General features: G+C 42.7%; 1 protein-coding gene across 7 annotated transcripts in view; it reads left to right on the top strand.

Moving 5' to 3' along the window:
* Positions 1–817: 817 nt before the first annotated feature.
* The window catches only part of LOC119972654 (lethal(3)malignant brain tumor-like protein 1), a 408,364-nt gene continuing 396,378 nt past the window's right edge, over positions 818–12,803 (top strand). For 6 of the 7 annotated variants that reach the window (XM_038809722.1, XM_038809716.1, XM_038809720.1 and 3 more), the window contains exons 1-3: positions 818–887; positions 1,617–1,729; positions 3,441–3,595. In XM_038809722.1, the coding sequence (XP_038665650.1) occupies positions 3,469–3,595 (127 nt within the window). In that variant the 5' untranslated portion in view covers positions 818–887; positions 1,617–1,729; positions 3,441–3,468. The remainder of the gene's footprint in view (positions 888–1,616; positions 1,730–3,440; positions 3,596–12,803) is intronic. The other variant, XM_038809717.1, reaches the window with a different exon arrangement.

The following is a 12,803-nucleotide window of genomic DNA, read 5'->3' as shown; positions in this document are numbered from 1 at the left end:
TTTATTTATAACAGGAATTATAATGAAATCTGCAGCCAGCACAACTGGTTACTATTTTCTCATTCCTAATTTGCTGCTTTAACTTGCCTCCCACCCTCTACACACACAAGACAGACAAATACAGAGGAGAAGAAAGGGGTAAAGAAAAAGGAAAAGATAAAAATAGTTTTTCCTTCAGATGGATGTTTCTAGCACCTTATTCCTGTTTAAACCGTGCTTTCAATTTAAGGTTTTTGCTGTAGATTCAGGAATGCAGCACTCACAGCCTTTCTGGAGGGGGAGAGAAAGTAATTCCTTGTCTTTCTGTGATGTGGAGATGCTGGCGTTGGACTGGGGTGAGCATAGTAAGAAGTCTTACAACACCAGGTTAAAGTCCAACAGGTTTGTTTCGAATCACTAGCTTTCAGAACACTGCTTCTTCCTCAAGTGAATGAAGAGGTGGGTTCCAGAAACATATATGTAGACAAAGTCAAAGATGCAAGACTAACTTTGAATGCAAAGGACCCCTACAGTCTTCCCCTCTATTGTTCAGTGCCAACTAGATTCCACATCTTTACTTTCTAACATTTTTAGTTCGCCCAAAATTACTTTCTCTCTCTTCTTCAGAGCCAGGTGGATTCTCATATCTTTATTTTTCTCTCTCTCTCCCTTTCGCCTCTTCAGTGTCAGGTGGAGCCCCATAATTTTATTTTCTCCCTCTCTCTGCTTCATTGTCGGGCGAATTCTCCAATCTTTATTTTTCTCCCTCACTTTCTTGTCTTCAGTGCCAGGTGGAGTTGTTGCTTTGCTGCCTCCAGCAGTGGGTGCTCTCCGCGCCTGCGCCATGCCCGCCTCCCTCTCTCTCCCAGCTCAGAAAGGGCCCAGAGTCTCAGCTCCCTCTCTCTCTGGTAAGGAAATTCAGCCTGAAATTTATTTGTCTCATTTTAGAAATGGAAAATAAAACAGGAACACTCTAACCCGCGCGGCCAGGCACCCGACTTAAATAACAGAACAGACTTTGTTTCACACTTTTCTGACAGTTTCCTGCTTCCAGGTACATCTACTGTCAGATATTCTTTCGTTTTAATGACGTTCAATGCGGAATTGCTGTCGGTCGGTTTTACGAATTAAACTACTTCAACAATCCATCATCTAGGGGACGGGGTTTCGGAATTTTTTTTTTTAAAGTGCAAAATGCGCCGAGTTCTTTTTCTCTCAAAATTCAGCTTTAAAAAAAAATAAAAAACGCAAGATCCCTCAAAAACACCTCACATTGCATTTCTCATGCACTTGCACACAAACAAGAAAAAAGTCAGCCGTTCGGCAGGATCGCTGCGCCTTTGCACGGCGACGCGTTTGGAAATGTCACTTTGCAAGTATTTTGCCGGCTAAAGTTGCTTGCATTTTGGAATACCCTCCAGGCTTCCCCCCAATCTTTCCTCTCTAATCTATAATAGTGCACTCAACATTTGCTGTGCTGTAAATATTCTGCGCTCCGCCATTTTGACAAATATTCCTCTTCTGTCAAGGATTTCTTTTTCCCTCCCCCAAAAAATCTTTTCCTGTTTGTTCCGCGTGTGGTTTGCCTTTTGCAGAAAGTCATTTAAGATAAATTATCAAAGTCTTTTCTTGGCCAGGAGCGGAAAGGACACAGCGTGCCTGTGAACTGTTGTGGCTTGTGCTGTGGGAGCAGGAGGAGGGGAAGCTGCTTACTGCTGTTGTGTTCAGCGGAGTTTCCACTTGTTTGCAGGTATTTGATGGAATTTCCCAGTAATTACTGCTTTATTCAACACATTGCCCCAGCACTTTTCTCACCTCCCGCTCCCCCTCCCCCCTTTTCTTAAAATAAATATTGAAAGTGGCGGTGCCTTTTCTGTTTTGTTCCTCCCCCAGTGCAGTTTCCTCTCCTGGAGCTGGCGTTTTGCGAGCGTCTTGACAAGATGTTTCATTCAATGACATTTTGTTACGCTGGCAATGAGAGATGTTGCTGTATTTCGGAGTGAAGGGGAGCAAGACATTCGTTGGGAGATGTTAACGATGTTTTTCTTGCTTTTTCCCCCCTCTCCACATCCCCTCTCCCGCAGTTTACCGAATACGGAAGTAACATGTTGTAGAGGAACGGAAGCACTTTTCACATATGTAGATTGAAGTTGAATTTATTTAGTTTTGTCTTCGGACCGAGAAAGCGTTTCGAAATGCATTTTTAGCCGAAGACACGTTCGGCTTGGACAAGTCATCGATCAGGTGGAGAGAATGAATTGGGAGGGGTGCAAATTCACAATGCTATGAATATAGGAATAGCGGGAACGACTATTATTGAGTCAATGTTTAGCAGGTTGTCCACATCGTAAACGTGTACAGTAATTGTTCATCGAGCTAATCTGAAAAGATGGCACAAAACGCAGCGTACAGTTCCATTAAAAGCATCACCCCGTGTGTAGTTTCATCGCACTGCACTGTGTAAAATTATCTAAGACATGTAAGTGAGTGCTTTTAAACCAGCCAGCTGTACTATTGGACATCTCCCTGTCAGCCACTACTAAGTGAACAACTTCTTGTCACCAAATATTAGCTTAACCTTGTTAGGCACATTGAGCTGAGCACTGCCAGTAAATTTCAAAGCAATATGAATGAACACATGTTTAAGAGCAAAACGTTGAATGTTGAAATGCAATAATAAAAGACTTATGAAATTGTTAATTAGTGAACACCAGCTGAACTGATTTGAGGCAAACTGACAGTGTGGTGCTTAATGCAAATGATATTGATTCTGAGGGGAAATGATTTAATAATTTTAGGGTATGCAGAAGGAAAAAAAACAACTTTACGATTTGTAGTAATTATAGATTGCTTTTTTTCCTTTTCTATCAGTGGCCCCTTTTCCCATTGCATCAAATTTCACATTCAGAGGAAAGTAATATTTAATAATTGGTTTTAGACGCATGTCAACAAACATATTTGTTGTGAATTTGTAAATTTTGTTTGCTAAGATTTTTGTTATAGAAGGCTAAGTGAATACTACATCTGTGACTAAGAACTGAACAATGGAATCAACTGCAATTAATTTCCTAAAAATAATATCTAGCACCCATTTGACGTACTACATGGCATGGTAGCACAGTGGTTAGCACTGCTGCTTCACAGCGCCAGGTATCAAGGTTCGATTCCCAGCTTGGGTCACTGTCTGTGCGGAGTCTGCACATTCTACCTGTGTCTGCATCAGTTCCCTCTGGGCGCTCCAGTTTCCTCCCACAAGTCCCAAAAGACGTACTTGCTATATGAATTGGACATTCTGAATTCTCCCTCCGTGTACCCAAACAGGCCTCAGAGTGTGGCAACTAGGGGATTTTCACAGTACCCTCATTGCAGCATTAATGTAAGCCTACTTGTGACACTAATAAAGATAATTATTATAATTGAATGGAGCAGAAGGAAATTCTTTAATTTGATTCTCATGACAGTGAATTGTCCCCAAGAGGAAGGATCAGGATGAACGCTGGTGATATGCTGGAGGGGCCTGTAAGGAATCGAACTGCAGGAGGAAGTCTTCTGTTAAAATCGAACGCCATTGCCACAGAAATGATTACAGAAGTTGGCCAACCCCTCAATTTGTCAGGTGGGAGACATTTTTTTTTACATGCATTGTTCGATGTCAAGAGGGTTAAGCAAAACTTGCACAGGGAATGCTGAAAAAATATTTTTTGCCAAGTGTAGCTTAATTGATTGTACAAGATTACGAATGTATTTAATAACAGGAGCACATCCTTTCAATGAAATGTTTGAATTATATGTTCCCTTTTGTAAACCTATTTGTTTACATATTTAATTGTGGACATAAAGCTTTGAGAACTGTCACAAGTAATTATTGTGATTTGAAACTATAATTCTTTCTCATGAAATAAATAAGTTTTCAATTGAGTTCTGCTGTTTCTGAATGCAATATATGAAAAAATGCAAAGAACGCATCCTTCAAGCGTAATATAGCTGAATTGAGAATTTTGTGTTTCCCTAAGTTAAGTGCTTGACAGCATGGGTCAGCCAAACAACAAATGAAGTCTAGCTTCAAAGGCTATCAAAATGTGCATTTGGTAAAAGGTCTGTAATAAATCACACTGGGATAATACGGAGTGGATTTGTTGATTTTAAATAAGGTGAGTCAAAGGAAATGATTTTTTGTAGAAATCAAATAGCCCGTTTATTACTTCAACAAAAATGTATTATACTGTGTGGGCAATAATCGTACCAAAGCTTTTACCAAATAGAGTTAGCCATTTAGTCAATGGTTTAGTAAAGATCTGAATTCTGAATGAACTGATATTTTGCATAACGTATAACAGCCGCTTCATTTTCATTGTAGTGAAAATCTGTGTTAACTTTCTGCCCCTAAGGAAAGCATCTTTTGTGTCAATTTAAAAAAAACTAAGTGCATACGAATGGTATAATTCAGAGTTTGCACATGCAATTTATGTGATTCTCAGGAATAAAAAGAAGTCCATTGTAGTTGTTATGGTTGTGGGTTCAAGTCCCACTTCAGAGCCATGAGCACAAAATTGAGGCTGACACATGGTGCAACAGCGATGCCCAGCCACCGTTGCCTAGGGTGGATATTTAAAAAAAAATTGCCATGATACTATTTCAAAGATGAATTTGGTACGATTATTGCCCACACAGTATAATGCATTTTTGTTGAAGTAATAAACGGGCTATTTGATTTCTACAAAAAATAATTTCCTTTGACTCACCTTATTTAAAATCAACAAATCCACTCGGCATTATCCCACAGTGTGATTTATTACAGACCTTTTACCAAATGCACATTTCTTCCCTATATCTTGGCCAATATTTATCTCTGAATCAACATCACAAAACACATAATATCTGTTCATTGGTATATTGTTGTTTGCATGATGGTGCTGCATGCAGATTGCCTGCTGTGTGTCCTACATTATAACACTTTAGTAGTATTTCATTGATTGTAAAGTGGTTTGGGACAATGTGAGGTGGTGAAAGACGCAATATGAATGATTTTTCCATTGTAAATATTTTGTGCACTGCTTTTTATGCTTCGCATCTCTGACTTCGATATAGTAAAATATCTAAATACATGGCACATTGAGCATGCAATTATTATGCTGAGTGATATTTAAAATGCACATCATAATGTAGTTCTAAGAAAACCTTCAATGTGGCGTTGTCCACTGAATTGTTATTCTAAGTTTTGCTACTTCATCTGCACTTTCTGCCTGCTACTTGCCATTCTTATTCATGGTGTCACTTGGTTAGAGGTTCATGTTCTAAGATTGAGGAAAATTTGCAATGACCATTTGTTGCCAGACCGTTTCAATGCAGCAATGTTCAAACAAAAATACAACAAGGAGCAATGCGTAAGGTGAACAGTTTTCCACCGTTATAAGCTCCAGTTCATGGTACTGATGTAAACTGTTAATGAACAAGATAAGCTACTGTTATTAGAGGTGCCAGACACCACCAGTGTTGGTGCTATTCAGATTTGCATCCAAGAGTGCCTTGGCTTTTGCCTTAAATGCTAGGAGGCACTGCTGTCAGAAGTAAAGCCTACCAAAAGATATGGCCCGAGATGCCTGGCTGAAATGCTTTGCTTCCCGTCCATTTGACCATTTCTTGACTATGTGTATTTTATTCCAGATCATGAGGGAATGGTATTGTGATTGATGAAAATAATTGGAAAGATGAATTCAAAAGCAACTTCTCCATTTAAGCTGAGCTATGGGAGACATTAACAGATGTTCCAATTACAATTAGTACTAGGTCGTAATTCAGTTGCATAGTTTTTACCTTTCAAGCTATGAAGTTGTTTCAAAATTCTAATAATTGAATGTCCTTAAGTCCAATATGATCACTTAGAATCATATAATCCCTACAGTGCAGAAGGAGGCTATTCAGCCCATCAAGTCTGAACCAACCCTCTGAAAGAACATAGAGCGTCTAACCCAGTCCCACTCCCCTGCCTATTGCCATAACCCCACCTATTGGAAACTAAGGGACCATTTTAACAAGGCCAATCCACCTAACCTGCACATCTTTGGACTGTGGCAGGACACCGGAGCACCTGGATAAAACCCACGCAGACACGGGAAAAACGTACAAACTCCACACAGTCACCCAAGATCGGAATCAAACCTGGGTCCCTGGCGCTGTGAGGCAGCAATGCTAACCACTATGCTGCCATGCCGCGGATTGGATTTTTGGTCAGGCGACATCAGAATTGGTTCGGTCAGGGAACATCAGGATTGGTTTGATGAAAATGATCAGGATGTTGACGAACTGATTGACCGCAAGCGCAAGACTTTCTGTGCCTGGCAGAATGATTCAAACTCCAAGCAAAAGAAACTGGCTAACCAAGTAAAGTCTGAGGTACGAAGGTGAGTCTGTGATACAGAGGACATGTGGTGGGCAGACAAGGCAGAAGAAATACAACATCTCGCTGGCGCTAATTATATCTGTGGCCGTTTCACTGCCCCAATGACCATTTATGGTCCAAGTACTCAAGGACCAGCTCCTCTGAGAAGGGGGGAAGAACACAGATCAAGAATAGGGAAGCTGCTCATACCCATTTCAGGGAGCATTTTGATGACCTTTTCAATTAAGAATTAATTTGTTGACTCGAGTTTTCGACTCCATCCCACAATATCCTGTTAGAGATGAGCTCGGAACTCTGCCAATGCCTATGGAGGTGATGAAAGCCAACAAATGAAGAAAACAAAGCAGCAGGAGGTGATAGAATCCCCGCTGAAATCTTTTCAGCACAGAGGAGCGGAACTAACACTACGCTCCATGCCCTTAGCCTACAGATGTGGAATAAAGAGGAAGTCTTAAATGATTTTATGGCTGTCATGATACAAAGAGGACAAATGCAATTGTGTAAATTACAGAGGAATCTGCTTTCCATTGCAAGAAGCATTTTTACAAGAACTCTCCCTGAATTGAATTATTACACTAGCTAAAATCTCAATTTGGGTTTCGGTTACCAAGTGGCATGACCAACATAATTTTTACAGCTCGGGACCAGGAGAAAAATATTATGCCCAGCACCCTCTACATTACATTCCTTGACTTGGCAAAGGCCTTCAACTCTAAATTATAAGGCACTCTGAAAGATTCTGCTGAAGCATGGATGTCCTCTAAAATTCATTATTGTCCTTCACCTGCTTCTTCATGATATGCGAGCGGAGCGTTAATCCTCACAAACTGACAACATATCCATTGCAGACCATTTTGAGCTTAAAGCAGTAATCTGAACTTCTGGTGGCGGTATGTAGGGGGAAGACATACACAAGGTGGCTCCCGCTAGGGTACTGTACTTTGAGCACATTTTGCCAAGTTGTTGGAGTATGTTTGCTTAAAATCCCATTTGAGTGATGGTACAAGGTGCCCAGAAGGACCAGGGCAAAGAAACATGAAGGCAGAAGTTCGTCAATGGAATCGGATGCTTGGGGCTCTTCAGTGGAGAAAATGGCAGAGGCTGCTGCTGGAACTCCGGCCACTCCATGAATGGCCGAGATGCTTACCGACCTCCTGGTGGTGGAATTTAAGAAGCAAATGGGGGTGTGGCCAAGGACTTCCGTAAGTTGATGGAAGGTGCCCTGGCTCCCATTCGGTCGGCGTTGGAGAAGACCAATAAGGTGGTAAAAGCGCATGGCGCTGCGATAAAGGGCGTGGAGATAGCCCCCATGAAGCCAGAGACCAGATTTTCTGACTGGAAGCAGAGATGTCTCTGGTCAGTGTGAACAAAAGAACTGAAGGCCAAAGTGAATGATTTGGAGTAAGATGTTGGTGCGAAGCTTGCAAGGAGGCAGGCAGCGTTTGACCAGGCTATAGCTGTCCTACGTGGAGTTCGATTTGATGTGGTGTACCCAGCATGACTCAAGAGTGGTCTTTGAGGCCAAGACAATTATTGCGAAGCGCCGGAGGAGACGGCTTCTTTTGTTTACAAAAAAAATGGTCTGGGTGAGAGTTGATGGAGGTTTCTGTGAGGGTTTTTGAATGTTGGGAGTGGGCATGTGGATATGAGATTTATTGGGGTTCCTTGTACATGTAGCATTTCTTTGTTCTTCTGTGGGATGAGTGTTTCAGAACTTGGATGGGTGGGGGCTTATGTGTGGTGTGTTCTTCGTGCTATAACTGTTATGGGAAATATATAGCTCCATGTTATTTCTATGTTTTGAGGGTTTTTAAGGGACAGTTTGATGATGATGATGGCATTTGCTCACCGTAAAAGTTTGAATGCTGATCTGGTGTTTCTTCAGGCGACTCATTTGCTGGTAAGGAACCAGAAAAGGTTGAGGAAGGGGCGGCTGGGTCAAGTATTTCACTCTGGTTTTACTGGGGGGGGGGGGGGGGATGATGATGATGACGGGGGGGACACTGAACCGGGGGACGCGAATGGGTGCGACCAGGGATGGTGGGGGGGGGGGGGGTGGTACGCGAACGGGTGGGCGGGAGACGGTGGCAGTGGTAATTCTGATTAATAAAAGGGTTCAATTTCGGCTGCTGAGATCTTGGCAGATTCTAATGGCGAACGTATGATTGTCAGTGGGTCCTTGGCAGACACCTCAGTAATCCTGGTTAATACGTATATACGCCAAATTGGGATGATCTGGGTTTTATTCTCAAGTTGTTAGTCTCCATTCTTGATTTGGATTCACATCAGCTAATCTTAGAGGGTGACTTAAACTGTGTTCTAGATCCGAGGTTGGATGGATCTCGGCCCAGATCACTGACTCCTTCAGGTGTGACAAAAGCATTGTTGGCTTTCATAGAACAGATGAGGGAGACAGATCCATGGCATTTCTTGCTCCGAGGGATTAAAATGTTGTCTATTTCTATGTCCATCAGGTTTACTTGCGTATTGCCTTTTTTTGTGGTGGGTAGGTCTCTCCTCCCTAGGGTGTGGAGGGCAGGTTATTCGACGATTGTTATTTCAGATGATGCCCCACAAATATCTGGATTTGATTCGCGAGTAGGGTCCCTCCCAACTCCCGGCATGGAGATTGTATTCAGCGTTGTTGGTGGACAAAAGATGTTGCGAACGCATATGGGGAATATGTTAAATTTGGGAATATGTTAAATTTAAGAAGAGTGAGTCTATCTCACCTTCTACCTGTGAAAAGCCCTTAAGGTGGTCATTAGGAGAGATAATTGATAATTTCCTACAAGGCATACATGAAGGACTGCAAGGATGGTGAGGCAGAGGCGGTGGATTCCTTTCTTGAGGTCGACCATCAGTACTCGCTTGCCATTACCCCGGAGTTGCTTGCAAAAAAGCTGCAGACACAATTTGAATGACTAATCCCAACAGTGGGAGAAGGCCAGTCACCTTTTAGCTCATCAGCTGAGGTGGCAGGCTGCTTCCCGGGAGATTGTGCAGATAAGAGTCCTTGCTCTCGGTGTTAAATTCTTTTCGGCAGGCTGTTCTCCCAGCACACTGATTAATTTAATCCACCGGTGTACAGATAGTGATGGTCTTCTTCCAGAAATATTCATTCAATGCTCACATGCAGTGGGATTTCTTCTGGAGGGACACATTAGCCTTCATTAAACTGGACCTTCAACTCAAGAGGTCCACCTTTGAGTCTACTCCTCTCAAGCCTCTTTATCTTGCCTCAGCTTCCGGCCCGAATTTTAATCTCAATCCTTTGCAGTTTCACTAAAATGACATCCAGCCTCACTGGGGAGAGAGAAGAGTTCTTACACTGGATTTTTCGAGGGATTTCATCATAGCAGAGAGAGAGAGAGAGAGTTAGTGTTCCTCCATCCAGCGTGCAGAATTGAAAGTGAAATGAGAAAACCGGCCTTGGCACTCAAGAGCACCCATGAGGAAAAACATCCAATCACTGCCTGTTGCTGGCAAAACCCAACACTTCGAGCCAGTTCATTTGTCTGTCAGCAAACCAGTCATCACTGATCTCTCCAGCTTGAATTAAAAGCAAAGTCTGCATTGAAGTCCATGGATAAAAATTATAATTGCAGAAATAAAATCAAAGGAAAAGTAAGGGAATGGACAGAAACAAACTGACGGGACCTTTGCATACCAAGAATGAAACTTCTGGACATGGAATTTTCATTAGAGGTATGTGTAATCATGGGTGAAGCTGCAACCTTCACTTCCACGAGATCATTACTCAAAAGTAAGTCTACTCCTTCCACTCCAACAACTACTGGACCCAACACTAAATCACACACAAATTGCACTTTATACAATGGAGCTGGGATACAACTTCCACCTATTCCATTCACTGATACCTTCGCTTTCACTGAGCTCTCTGGATGGAAAACTAAATCCTTCTCCAAGAGTTTGGGTAGCCCCTCCATTCCTTAAAATCCTTCAGGGTTTGACTACTTCAGTTGAGGAAAATGGGGTGATCTTCCCCTTAGACAGAAATCTGGCATGTCTCTCATCTATTTCATTCCTCATGCCTCCCACAGCAGTGTTTACCACTAGTCTCCAAAGTCCAGTTGATGCTACAGTTTGTCCTGTAGTATTCTCCACTTTTGATACCTTTTCAGAATCCTCTCTTATGAATCCCCACAAATCTCATGGGCTTTTCTTGCAACTTCCAACATGCTGACCAAAGGTGCCTCACCCAAGGTGGGGTACCCGCTTTGAGATTCTCGGGAAATTTAGTTTTAGATTGGTTTACTGGAGTGCCTCCTTCTCTGGGTATAAGTTGAATTTGGACAAGAGCGAATATTTTCTGGTTAACCCCCCAGACAGGGGGGCCATTGTGGGGATGTTGCCTTTCTGCCTGCCCAGATCTAGCTTTCATTATCTGGCAATCCGGGTGGCCACGATTGGGCTCCGTTCCATAAATTAAGTTATGCTACTCTGGTGAATGGGGTCAAATCTGACTTGCAGCAGGTGGATAACATTCCCCTGTCCTTAGTGGGCAGGGTTCAGACAATTAAAATAAAAGCCCTCCTGCGGTTTTTATTGATTTTTCTGTGTCTCCCCACTTTTCTCACCAAATCTCCATTATCAGAGTTAACACATTAGTGTCCTCTTTTATTTGGACGGGCAAGACCCCAAGGATCCGTATGGTGTTCCTCTAAAGAGATAGACAGTCAGGTGGTTTAGCTTTACCCAATTTGTTATCATTGGGCTGCCGATATTGAGAAAGTGCTGATCCAAGTTCCGTACGGGGACAAATGAAGGTGAGTTTTTGTAGGGGCTCTAGTTTGGATGATTCGGCAACTGCATCGATTTCATTCTCTCCTGCAAGATTTTCTTTGAATCCGGTAGTGGTGTGCACCCTGAGAATCTGGAAGCAGTACGGTTCGCAGTTTGAATTTAGCTCCTTGTTTTTTAAAATAAATTTAGAGTACCCAATTCATTTTTCCAATTAAGGCGCAATTTAGCATGGCCAATCCACGTACCCAGCACATTTTGGGTTGTGGGGGCAAAACCCATGCAGACACGGGGAGATTGTGCAAACGCCACACGGACAGTGACCCAGAGCCTGGATCGAACCTGGGACCTCGGTGCCGTGAGGCTGCAGTGCTACCCACTGTGCCACCATGCTGCCACTGAATTTAGCTCCATGGTGTTGTTGGCCCCTATCTGCAGTAATCATCTCTTTGTGCCAGCGGGCTTATACTCGACATTTAAGTCATGGAAGGTGAAGGGTTTGGAGAGGGTTGGAGACCTGTTTGTGGATGGAAGGCTTCCAACTTCAGTCATGATCCCTGCCTTACTGTATGGACAATGTAGCGGGGGAATATCAAAGCTCTGGAGTCAACCATCAACGTTGCCTGCAGAAGATCTTGCACATTATATAGGCGGACTGCTGCAACAACATAAGTGTCCTTTTAGAAGCTGGCATCAGAAGCAGCCAGGCTATGGCTAGGTTGGTCTTGTAGCTAGGATGTCAGGTACCAGGTTTCCCAAAGCATGTGCTCTCCTAGCTCAGTCAGGGAAGACACACCAGAGCAGGACAGAAGTACTTCAAGGATATGCTTGAAAGCCAATTTGAAGAAATACAACATTGACATCAACTCCTGGGATACTGTTGCTTCGAACCAAACCAGATGGTGGCAGGGATTGTGGGAAGGATCCCAGAATTTTGAGACCCATCAATGACAAAATGAAGAAAAAAGGTTAGAGCGGCATAGCGAACCCCACATGATAAGGAATGCCCTACCTGCCATAAAGTCTGCTGATTCTGAATCGGCCTCATTAGCCATCTTTGCATGCATGGAAGACTGTCATCCTCATGAGCAAGAAATAGGCAGTAGTTCACTTTTAATGTATAGTTTAAAGGGCTAGAAGATTGTGCATAGAGAAATTGGCATACACCAAAATCCTTTTACCACACAACAGAAGCAAATCTGTAAACCCTTAAATGCTCACATGCAAATCAGGTGAAAATTACGATGCTCTCTTGTAAGTTTGTTCAGTGTTTATGGGAAAACTCTATCCAAGTAATTTCCGTGTAATAATTCTTAAACACATTTAAGCAATTGTCACTACATATCAGGAACAATGTAATGCTTCCTATAGGAACCCATCCCATTCAGCCAGTTTGTCTGACTCAGTCGCATCTGTTCTGATGATGCCACCTGATGTGTTGGGTAAGCTGGGTCTATGTGGACTGCGTTTGAAGCAGTGTAGAGAGAGACAGGCTTCCAACACTTGATGAGATGCAACACAATTTTATTCAACATCTAACTATAATACATGTTTAACTGTGGGTTGACACTATGTTGACTTGACTGGAGACCTGAGGCTAGCCTGACCAGACTAACTGACTACCACATGGTGTTTGTACTAGCTGCTGCTCACGAGCTCT

Source organism: Scyliorhinus canicula, chromosome 10 (assembly GCF_902713615.1).
Source record: "Scyliorhinus canicula chromosome 10, sScyCan1.1, whole genome shotgun sequence".
Lineage (NCBI taxonomy): Eukaryota > Metazoa > Chordata > Chondrichthyes > Carcharhiniformes > Scyliorhinidae > Scyliorhinus > Scyliorhinus canicula.
The sequence above is the reverse complement of the archived record's forward strand: the minus strand, read 5'-3'. Positions and strand labels throughout refer to the sequence as shown.